This window comes from Perca fluviatilis, chromosome 2 (genome assembly GCF_010015445.1).
Source record: "Perca fluviatilis chromosome 2, GENO_Pfluv_1.0, whole genome shotgun sequence".
Lineage (NCBI taxonomy): Eukaryota > Metazoa > Chordata > Actinopteri > Perciformes > Percidae > Perca > Perca fluviatilis.
In genome coordinates, this window is record NC_053113.1 from 32659677 (window position 1) to 32671670 (window position 11994).

At 42.6% G+C, this 11994-nt stretch overlaps 1 protein-coding gene across 1 annotated transcript in view; it reads left to right on the forward strand.

Moving 5' to 3' along the window:
* map3k10 (mitogen-activated protein kinase kinase kinase 10) overlaps positions 1-8877 on the forward strand; it is a 39722-nt gene extending 30845 nt beyond the window's left edge. The window contains exons 6-11 of the mRNA XM_039780340.1: positions 246-368; positions 464-602; positions 2182-2294; positions 2383-2678; positions 5481-6015; positions 6762-8877. Of these exons, the coding sequence (XP_039636274.1) occupies positions 246-368; positions 464-602; positions 2182-2294; positions 2383-2678; positions 5481-6015; positions 6762-7162 (1607 nt within the window). The 3' untranslated portion in view covers positions 7163-8877. The remainder of the gene's footprint in view (positions 1-245; positions 369-463; positions 603-2181; positions 2295-2382; positions 2679-5480; positions 6016-6761) is intronic.
* Positions 8878-11994: the final 3117 nt, after the last annotated feature.

The window sequence follows — 11994 nt, forward strand, 5'->3', positions numbered from 1 at the left end:
GAGAGAGATGGGGAGTGACGTGCAGCAGAAGGTCTGGGCCACATGCATACTGGTGAGGATGGTCAGCACTTTTACCCCGGGGCCACCATGGTGCGTCTGTGTCTGACATGTTTTGACGCAATTTGTATTGAAGCTCATACAAGTCAGCACCTCGCTGTGTGTGTGTGTTTCCAAAATTAGGAAATGTCTGACAAATGAAAAATGATTCATGTAAAAAAAACTTTTCTCTTCTCGCTCACCTGTAGGCTTTGAGCATAAGATCACCGTTCAGGCGTCTCCCAGTGTGGACAAGAGGAAGACTCAGGGGAGCGAGAGCACCACCCCGCCTGCCAGCCCGGGGGTCATACCCCGACTCAGAGCCATAAGATGTGAGTGCAAACACCTGAAAGTCAGAAAGCATCCTGTGTGAGAGAAAGAGAATGTGAGGTAGAAGTGTAATGTGAGTTATCTGACTGTCCCTCAGTGACACCGAGCGATGGCAGTAAGACGTGGGGACGCAGTGCTGTTTGTAAAAAGGAGGACCTGTCGACCAGCAAGAAGAAAGGACGCACCTGGGGACCGAGCTCCACCCTCCAGAAAGAGAGGGTCGGCGGGGAGGAGAAGTATGTGCACAATTCATTTACATACCAGTGATGAATGTTAAAGCTAGAGTGCGTAGTTTCTGCCGCCCCCATGAGGAGTGACAACAAAACTGTCAGAGCGTCCACATGATACAAGCCTTACGTGACCGCGCGCCACTAGTAGCCAAGGAGGACGCGGAGGATTAAAAAAAAGATGATGGACTCTTCAGAAGAGGTCATTACCATCACTCGAGTTTCTGTGCGGGAAAGTTACCAGACGACACAATCTTCTGTACAAAGCCATACTGAGAAATCCAGAGAGAGTTGTGTGGAGCTGATAGTCTTAATTAGCTTTGTAGCAACTCATTTGGCAATGGCTTGAATGTAACGGACATTTATTAAAATAAAAAAGTTACTCACTAAAGCTTTAAAGGTCCCATGGCATGACAATTTCACTTTATGAGGTTTTTTAACATTAATATGCATTCCCCCAGCCTGCCTATGGCCCCCCAGTGGCTAGAAGTGATAGGTGTAAACCGAGCCCTGGGTATCCTGCTCTGCCTTTGAGAAAATGAAAGCTCAGATGGGCCGATCTGGAATCTTGCTCCTTATGAGGTCATAAGGAGCAAGGTTACCTCCCCTTTCTCTGCTTTGCCCACCCAGAGAATTTAGCCCACCCATGAGAGAGAGACATCATGGCTTTCAAATGAGCAAAGTGGTAGTTGGTCAAGGCCACACCCCCACCCTCCACCTTGCCCCCCCCCTCTCCTCCTCAATAGCTACAGACACAGAAATGGTACATCCTAAGGAAAGCTCATTGTGGGACTGGCTCTAGTGGCTGTAATTCTGCACCAAGGCTGAATTTCGGGAAAGAGACTTCAGATACAGTATTAGGGGACCACTAAGGTCTACATAAAAGCATCCAAAGAGCACCATGTCATGGGACCTTTAAAGCAGTTTTACCTGATGAAGTCAATTTATAGTGTACGGAACAGATTATTTTGGGAAAAGTTTCAGAAGTGATTCATATTAAATGATGACTTGATAAACACATATAGCTGTATTACTATAAAAGTGAAGTGAACACATTTTTTGAAATTTTTCAATATACAATTTGTTTGAAAAAATAAAAAAAAACATTTTTGGCACTTGACCTATCTGTGCAGCCAACCTTTCCTCACAGATTTACACAGATATTGACAGATAAATGTAGCAGACAACATTTTCTAGGGTTAGTACCTGATGAAACTGCAGTGACAAAAATTGGATCCCGAGGATCGCGATCATCTTTTTCTGTTACAGATTTCACAGGCGAGAATAAATTGCCTTTTCTCATATTTTTCTAGACAGATTATTTCTCCTAACAGAAAAACAAAACCTTTCAATCAATATGGCATTGCAGTGTGCCGACCGGACAGAAGCAGAGCAATTATCTCTGGAAATTTGATTAAGAAAAAAATGTATGTTGTGTATGATGGCTGTCCTTATCTGACATCAACCTTTTTGTTTCTTATTTTAAGAAACCTGAAAACAATATTGTTGTACTTGGTTACTTTGTTGTTGTTTTAGAGGTTAGTTCTGGTTGGTGGTGTCTTGACATCATGGTATCTGTTGTTTGCAGACTGAAGTCACTCGGTGAGGGATGCAAAGTTTGGTCCTCCAGTGCACCAAATCTAGGAAAGTCCCCCAAACATGCACCCATGACCGCCGGCTTCTCCAGCCTCAATGAAATGGGTGAGTCTTTGCTTTTCATTGTAAGTTAGTCACAAGAATCAATCATCTCAACCCTTTTATATTTCCCTTTTTTTCCTCTCCTAAACAGAGGAGTGCTGTGAGTTTGAGGAGTCACCAGGGTCCGTGCTGCCCTCAGAGACCAGCAGTAACGGGGCTGTGGAGGACTCGGGGTCCCTGTGGGGAGGCCTGGGGCCAAACCCATTGCCTACTGTTAATACGAGCTCCTGTCAGGGGCCCGGCGGCGTGGGGACGGGGGTGAACTACCAGGACTCGCTCCGTCGCAGCAGCCAGAGGAAGAAGAGTGATATGCTGCTGTTGGGTTGTGCCTCTCTGCTCGCGTCTGTTGCCCTCGGACAAGACCTGCTACAGCTGGGAAAACTGCAGGTGAGCAAACAGCACAAAGAACAGAGAGAGAGAGAACATCCTTAAGTTATAAAACCTCAACAGAAGTTAACACATAATGCTTTTGACAGGTCACAGTACACACAGTGCACCTTAAAGGAAAATTACTATATTTTTCAACTTGAGACCTCTTATACAATAAATACATGAAAATACCATAAAACCGCTAACAAGCTATTTTGTATCATTGCCTAATAAAGATACATACACTTATAAAAAAATTATGCAATTAAAAGAAGAAAAACACAATTGTTATGCAGAAGAAGAAGTTTTAAACATAACCATTGAATATTGTTAAGTATTTATTTTACAGCAGTCAAATCAGCAAATGAGATACTTTGTTGTTGGGTTGATAATGTCCAGAAAGGATCACCGTTCATTCCGGACCAGAAGGTATAACCTATGTTAAATAAACACAATAAAGTGGAAGATATTTGTTTCCAAAACCACTCAACGCCAGGACACTCCCAGTACAAATGTAGGAAAGTGTGGTCTTTCGAATAAAAATGAGGAGAATAAAAGTGGAGAGGAAGTAAGTTTCATCGAAAGCGCTTTCTGAAAGTTACATAGGTTTAATGTTTAAAATAATTTATGTAAAGGTTTACCGGAACTCCCCTTTAAACTTTACTCACCTCAAATTTACCAACAAGCATTTTAGAGTAATAATATTACTGTTATAATCTGATCTGCCCACAAATTCTACTACCGCTTGTAACAAGAATACATATCTAGAATGAGTAAGCACAAAACAATCCACTACTTCATATGTAACTAGTGGTGTCAACAATAATCGATTCGGCAATGCATTGCAATGCGGGGCATGCACGATTCAGCATCGATGCGGCAAAGTGCCATAATCGATTATGTCACTGTTTATTTTCTGGCCTTGAGTGGACAATAAAGTTGTGAAGTTTCTGTCACTGTGGCTCTGTCTGCTGCATCAGCACACGTCATACAGAGCGGCACGAAGCGTGTGAATGTTAACATTTCACATTTTCACCTCAGGTAATTTATAACCAATTAATTTGGATACAAGCGTTGCATTTTGGATTCTGAACAGCGATTCTGCGCTGCGCGCACACACAGTACGAGGTGTGTGCGTTTCACGCAGCACATGTAGCTGGAAACGTTACCGGGGATTATTTACCGACGATGGCGCAGATGAACTAACGCTACACTCGTTAGCCTACTGTAAGTAGCCTACAATAAACCCTCAATGATTACAGAGTCAATACTTATCAATACCCACCTACCTGTTGTACAGGCAGAAAGCGATATTTTAGTCTGCTCTGTCTGGCTGTCCACTCTCGTCCACCGCGCTGTGCAAACACAGCTCTGCTCTGCAAATAGCGACTTTACAAACAAGCTAAAATGAAAGATGTAGTTTGTAGTCTAAGTGTTTATCTTAATTCGCAACCAATCTTGAACTTTGGACAAACTCTTGTAAACGTAGCTGCTGTCTAACCATCCTCTCCGCTGGAGCGGTAAACCTATGGAGGTATTTAAAGATCAAAACAAATACATGTGGCTACTTAATATGCACGTGAATGACGCAGCGTTCTTTATTCTTGATGATGATGCCGGTTGTATTATTTAGCAACAACATTGTCTTATTTCAAGTGAGGCATACAGGAGGAATGCTAGCCTGCTTATCAGTCCATTCATCATCACAGCTGCTGTTTTCCACAACTTTTCACTTCAGACTCTTGACAGTGAGATGTTTCCCTGACAACAGGCCTTTCTTTCTGTAAGCATTTTCCACCAATCAGGACACGGATTACGTTTCAGTAATCAAGTCTTTAACCATCACTCCTCAGTGAATTGCCCCCTAATCTGAGATCATTTTCTAGTTAAGTAGCCTCTCTAGTTATCATTAACTGGGGGCCAGTAGGGATTTTTTTTTTATGTTGAGACCTGCTCATGACTGATGAAAAATTTGCCTTGTGTGCAGTAGAATGTTGATGCATTGCAATGCATCGCAATGCATCGTAGAATCGAATTGAATCGAATCGTTACCTGGTGAATCGTAATCGAATCGAATTGTGAGGGCAGTGCCAATGCACACCCCTATATGTAACCATGTTCTACTAAATGCAAATATATAGTTTTTGTATTTTGTTGCACTATTTAAGTACTAGTAGCTGATATTTCAAGTCATATATCCCTTTCACACATTTCTTATTCCTTTTATTAGGTACCTGCCCTGTTAAAACAAACAGCTTCCACTTGCAGACAGAGACACTTGCTGTATATACAGTCAACGGTTTCTCAGATACATGTTTCAAACAGGATAACACACCATGTCGTAAAGTATGCGTCGTCTCATGATTGTACAGTCTCCTCATCCTAAACTAAGAGATCACCTTGGGATGAGATAAAACAGGATGAACAACTGCCAAATTATGTGTGCGACGCTGTCGAGTCAGCATGGAGGTCTGCTTGGACGGTTTCCAGCACCTTGTTGATTTTGTGTTTAGAGGGTTACAGTTATTACGGTCTGTTGTCGAAGCAAACAAAGGTCGATACGGAGTGTACAGTGAGAAGATCAATGAAAATAATGATTTGGAGGTAATCTTTTGCTGTAGTTGCCTTAATACGGCGGGGAAGTGATTTTCCAAGAAATCAAGTAACATATTTTGAAAAGAAGCTTAACACAGCAGGTCAAATTAGCCCAGCTGTTCAGTTGTTTCAGTGTTGCAATGCTTTTTCAGCCGATTGTATTTGAGTTAAGACTTCTGCTTATTGGCATGACAGCTTTTTAATGTGACCTGATGTTGTTGTCAGGTGCTCCAGGATGAGCAGGACCTCAGAGAGGAGCAGCGTAAGAAGAAGGAGGGCCTCTTCCAGCGGACGGGACGTTTCCGTCGCAGCACCTCTCCACCCAGCAGAAACCTCTCCCTGTCCCTCTCCAGACATCAGGACTCTACGCTCCCCTGCATGGACCCATCTCCCTCTGTTACACTCCTCTCTTTGTCCTCTCTGTCTGACTGCAACTCCACCAAGTCCCTTCTTCCCTCCGACCCAGACGAGTATCCCCTGACCCCGATGACGGGGGTCAAAACACCGGTGGCGCCACCAGCTCCTGCCCTAAACCCTCTCTTGGACCTGCGGGCGGAGAGCTTCAAGAAGGAGCCCAACCAGTCGCTCACGCCCACCCATGTGTCCGCAGCCATGGCCCTGAACAGAGGACACAGACGGACTCCTTCGGAGGGGGCGATACGACCCAGAGCTCAAACTCTGGGACACTACAGGACGCCGTCAGATGGAAGCATGCCCATGCCGCCTCCACCGGGGGCACCACACACCGCTGCTAACAAAGGTAAGGGACCGATGATGTAGAATATGCTTTTTACAATGTTAAAAGAACATATGATCAAAGTTTAATAGCAGTTCATCCACTATCTGTTGAGATACATCACAGTTGTATATTTTATTTAACCAGGAAGTCTCTTTTAGAAACATTATCTCTATTACAGGAGCAAGCTAGACAAAATGGCAGCGTTAAATAGTTAATATGAAGGACACACACTCTCTCTCGTATGGTTTTGCTGCTGAGAGCAGGGACTGCTTTAAAATCTCCCTCTTGGTGCATTCATGGCTTGTGGGAAACCCTGCCGTCCTGGATTGTTAATATTAAAAACTTTTGCACCAACACTCCGCCAGGTTTGAACCATTTATTATAACAATGATACTCATTTTGGTTTGACGCAGACTGTCCCTCAACTCACAGCACCAGCCTTTAATGTATTCATCTTACAGTTGTTAGGTAGACACAGTGGGCTACTGTAACACCAGCAAAAACACTGATATATCCTCTGATGCTTCATTATCTGATATAAAGCTACGATGTTTTATTATCCATCAGTCTGCAAAATGTTCGTAAAATGTCAATAAAAGAGTCCAAAGTGACATCTTCACCAACCAACAGTCAGAAACCAAACGTTATTAAGGATATTTTCATATATGTCCAAGAAAAGCAAGAAGCTAGAGTCAGAAAATATTTGGTATTTTTTTCTTAAACCACGGCAAGGAGACTTTCTCTTTTTTTTATATTTCATTATTCAGGTCCACAGGACACCCTGGACATTCCCCGCCTCCCTGACCCCTCTGCCATCTTCCCAGTCCCCCAGCGGCGTAAAGCCCCTGCTCCACCGATTCCTGACCAGGTTCCCCTCTGCCTGATCAGCCCCCTGGAGAGACCCAAGACGCTGGAGTTTGCCCCCCGGCCGCGGCCCACCCCGGCCAAGATGAGAGCTGACCCCTGGAAGCTGGGCTCTCTCTCCCGGACCCTCAGCTCGTCGCCAGGCAGCAGCTGCGACAGCCCCTTAGGCTCGGGGGACAGCAGCGCCAGCAACGCGCGACCCAACCTGATGGACATGGATGTGGAGGGCCAGAGTTTGGACAACACTGTCCCTCTGTGTGGAAAACAGCAGCCTGCCACTCTGTGTGGACAGCAGTACTCATAGTGAAAAACAGCCAAGTCTACTTTTCTGCATTGGAACCTGTTCCTGGATATTAGCGCTTGGGCTGAATGCCTACTGATGTCTGAGCCGAGCAAATTGCACTCACTGAAGTTGGCAAGAAACACCGCACTTTTTGTCACGGTTTAGGCACTTACTGGAAGCCATTCCCTTCATGTGTCCTTTTAGTGTCGTGATAAGGTGTGAAACCCTTAAAACAAGCCTTTCCCTGATTGTGCTCTAATATGCACAACACTGAGGGTCCTAGAGGCCTTTTAAAAGCCTTGTAGTGTGCTCACCCACCTACCTTACCCAATACTTCTTTCCCTCCTTGGAAGCCATCTCTACCTGCTTCTTAGTGCCCCCTGACCAAGACACAGTCACAACCTACAAAAGCCATTCAAGTACTTAAAAAGCCACTTTTGTTGACTTCGCTAACTGTTAATTCCGATTCATCTGCCTGTGCTTTTGCTTGTCCGTGTAGCTGCCCACTTTCTGCCTGTATCTCTCACTCCAAAGAAAAAAAAATGTGCATTCACATTTCACCTAAACGTTCTTATTTTCAGGAGTGTTTCATTGACAAACACAGGAGCTGGACTATTTAAAATTCGTAATAGAGTGTCTTTGTTCTTATTTTGCACGCTGTTTGTTCTGCCAGTGCACAAACATCTCCCATAAACTCTGCCTTCATCCTGACATGTGTCATCTCTCTGCATGGGGGGGTCATCGTCCTCCAACCTCCGAGTCCGAGACAGAAAAAAAACACTGTGTGGACTGGTTATATCTTACAGTAAAAATAAAAATAAAAGTTTATTTTCTCAGTTCTTGCACCATCCCAACCCCAACCTGTTAGCAAAAATGATTTTTCTATTGGTTTGGCAGACCAGGTGTGTTTCTCTTTGTGTGAATGTGTATATATTACTGTACATGTGTGGAAGAACAAAAAGGGTACTTATTTTTTTTTGCGTGCTGGTGCTTTTTCAGTGCGTGTTGTTTTACGTGTGAATGGTTTGCTGTATGGCACTTCTTCACAATAAGATGTTTGTCTTTTACACGTTTTACATTTCTCACTAGCAGTCAGTAGCACTCTGTATGGATCCCGTTCATGCCACTGAAATGGACACAAAAGAAGGAAACACTGAGGGAAAGTGCTACTTGATTTCAACGTCAACCTCCTGTTGGACCGTTTGGAAGCTTCACATTCTCCTCTTACCGGATGGCTTCAACATCAGTGGTACTTTAGGAGTCATGTTGTGCAACTGGTCAGCCTATCTGGACCAGTGGACTCTACTCACGGCTGACAAATCAACTTTTATCTGCGGAGTTGTTTTCGCACAGTTCATCTTGGCTGCAGGTACTTGACAGTGCAATTTTCTCTAGGTGAGTGTGTGTGTGAGTGTGAATATGTGTGTTATTATTTGTATGGGATGATGACAATCCCGTTGGTAGAAGAGTGAGCCCAAACTCATTCTCCTTGTGTGGTTAAGAACACTGAGTATTTATTAAATTTATTGTTATTATAGGAAAGGATTAATTGTTATTACGATGCTCTTCCTGGAATATGTGTATATATTTGTTAATATAACAGGAAACAACCTAGGAAACTGCTTACTGAAACGTCCATGTTGTCTGCAGTCTCAACTTGTGACATTTCTGGGTTCAATGAGGAATAAGTGTGAAATGTGATGAATGAGAGGCGAATAAAAAAACTAAGAAAAATGCTTTAGTATCATTTAATATCTGAGCAGTGATGGAAGAAATACTCACATCATGCATTAATGTTTTAGTATTTTACTGTTGTAGCAGCTCAAGGTGGAGCTAGTTTTAATTACTGTACATACAGTTTGGTAGTTTAGCCCAGCAGTTCCCAACCTAAGGGTCAGGCCTGTCCAAGGTTCACAATCTGAACCTGGGGGATGGTGAGATGATTAATTAAAGAAAAAGAAAAACCATTTAGCTACACAAATTTGGTGACATTTCTTTTTATTGTTTTTCTAATTTGAGCCTCAAACATTTATTTAAATTAAAGTTTAGACGGGAAATCACTCTGCTAACATCTCACAGACATCTGAAACGTGACACTGCTTTGTTATAAGAGATCACAAGTGAAAAAGGTTTGGAACAAATATTCGGATCTTTAACAATTTTTTTTAAATCTCAACAATTCATGAGCTTACAGTATGTTTTTTATGTAAAGTCATAATCGTAAAAAGTGTCCGGTACTTAACAACTGTCATGTAAATGTAGTAGTGAGTGAAAAAAGGACAATATTACCCTCTGAAATGTAGTGAGGTAAAAGTATGAAGTAGTATAAAATGAAAATACCTAACTCAAGTAAAGTACAACTACTCTGAGTACTGATGGTTATGCAGTTAAACATGGTTTGCTGGTTACCTGCATGTACCAGCAGAGACAAAGGAGACTGCAGTAACAGATAGAATCCTCTAGGTGTCACCACTGTAGCCTATGATGTCATATCATTTCCCAGTCGGCTGTTTTTCTCCACGTAATGAATTCCTATAGTCACTCTCTGACTCTGCAGTTACCATGAAAGGCAGATGAAGGTGCATCCATCGCAGTAAACAAAGATTTCATGATTCAATTCTGAGATGTGAGAAAGGAACGAAATCTTCTAAATGCCAAAACAAAAAGGTGATATTTCACACTGACGTGACAACAATGTTAAAGACGAATCCAGTGTACATGCTGGGTATACAGATGATGCTAACAGGTACACAAGTCCTCACACACTCCACTGTTGTGTCTGTCAGTGTGACCGCCAATCAAACACCCTTCCAGACGCCAGCCAGTTACCTAGCAACACCTCTTCACTTCCATGGTGATGCTATTAAAAGCAACAACAAAGGAAAAAAAGCAGAAAAAAGGAATGATGGGCCTGGAAATGAAGTGAGGCAGATAGAGAGAGAGAGAGAGAGAGAGAGAGAGAGAGAGAGAGAGAGAGAGAGAGAGAGCCAGTAGAAAAGGATTCAGCAGGCTGAGCCTCGCCTGGCCGGTTCACAGCTCACTCACACACACACACACACACACACACACACACACACACACACACACACACACACACACACACACACACTGGTAGAAAGACATTCTGTATCTGCCATAACAGCAGAGACTCTCACATGTTTATCACCTTCTCTCTCTTCCCTTTCATGGTTTCCTCAACAGTTTTGCACCATGTTTCCTGCTTTCTTTCCCTGGTTTTCCTTTGTTACAGGGAGCAATCACGTTATAGAGATATATATTCTATATATATTCTGAATATGAAAAGATTCAGGTGGTGATAAGGTTGGTGTCACTTCAAAGAGGAGGATGAGAGGCTCCCAGATAGTTCAGTTGGTAGAGCAGGCGCCCATATATAGAGGTTTACTCCTCGATGCAGTGGGCTGGGGTTCGACTCCGCCCTGTGGCCCTTTGCTGCATGTCATTCCCCCCCCCCCTGTCTCCCCTTTCATGTCTTCAGCTGTCCTGTCAAATAAAGGCCTAAAAATGCCCAAAAAATTATCTTAATAAAAAAAGGATGAGAAAAGATGCAAGAAGAGAGACAGTAAAAGGTTGTGTTCTATTTTGAAGTGAACAACTAACCAGATTGCCTGCCAGTTGGTGTGTCCTCAGATCTGCAAAAGGACTCTCTTTGTCTTTAACTAAATCCTTAAACCAAATAAAGTATTTTAAGGATAGAATAACTTAATAACTTAAACCACGCTGGAGAAAATGTTGACTAAGCTGTGGAATAATGAAAGTCCAGGTAATTTTTTACGATGCATTCATGATCAATCAGATCCCAGAGCGAACCTCTTAGAAACTGAAAAGGATAATGTAGGATGTTTAAAGGGGAACTCATTTTTACATGTTGGAGTCAGGTTACTCATTATAAAGAATACCTAAACCGGTGTTGTGAAATTTGAAAGACGCCAGTGTTTACCAGGCAAAAGGAAAAGTGTAATAAGAAAATGTTATTGGTTGCATTATGGGATATCTGTTCGATTTTGACTATCTAGTATTTGCGCTAATCATATCACATAATCAAAGCCAACAGTGTTCAGAAAAAAAGGGCACTGAGAGACTTAAATCTGCTGATGAAGATCGTGTGATATGATCGAAAGCTCCAGAACAGCTACTATTTGCTATTTCCAAGGTCAAGAATGAACATCATCAGATCTATTTTGTTTGACTTTAGACAGCTCTTCATGTGTAAAACTGGAGGAATGCCCTTTAAAATACTACACCACAGATTAAGTATTGTACTCCTATAATACTATTAAAAATGCATTAAAATGTATGCAGCAAAACCTTTTTACTTTTATTCCACACACTTTTCCTCTTCTCAAAACCCGGTGCCTATATTGCCCACAATGCAACTCTACTCATTATGCTAGGAGCCTTGAGGTGCTATCCTCAAGCAGAGATGAGGAGTGGGCTTAATAATTGTAGTTTTCAGCTGTGAATGACGCTGACTCAAGTGACATCACTTGAGTCAGTTTATCAGAACTTATTCAACTTTTTTTCAGATATAGGGTTAGGGGTATTACTCCCCGACACCTTCTGGTCTGGCTAGTCCACACAGCATTCTGGGATGGGAGAAAAACATGATCGGTTTTATTAGCATTTCTTTTAACCAATCACAATCATCATGGGCAATCGCCGGACCGAGCAACGGTGCCTCTGTAAAATTAGCCTCGAGAACTTGTTTTGGTGGAACATGTGTACATTCAAAGGTTGCTTTAGTCGTAATGAAAACTCAGATTGGACAGATAGTCTAGCTAGCTGTCTGGATTTACCCTGCAGAGATCTGAGGAGACAGTTAACCATAGTCCTCA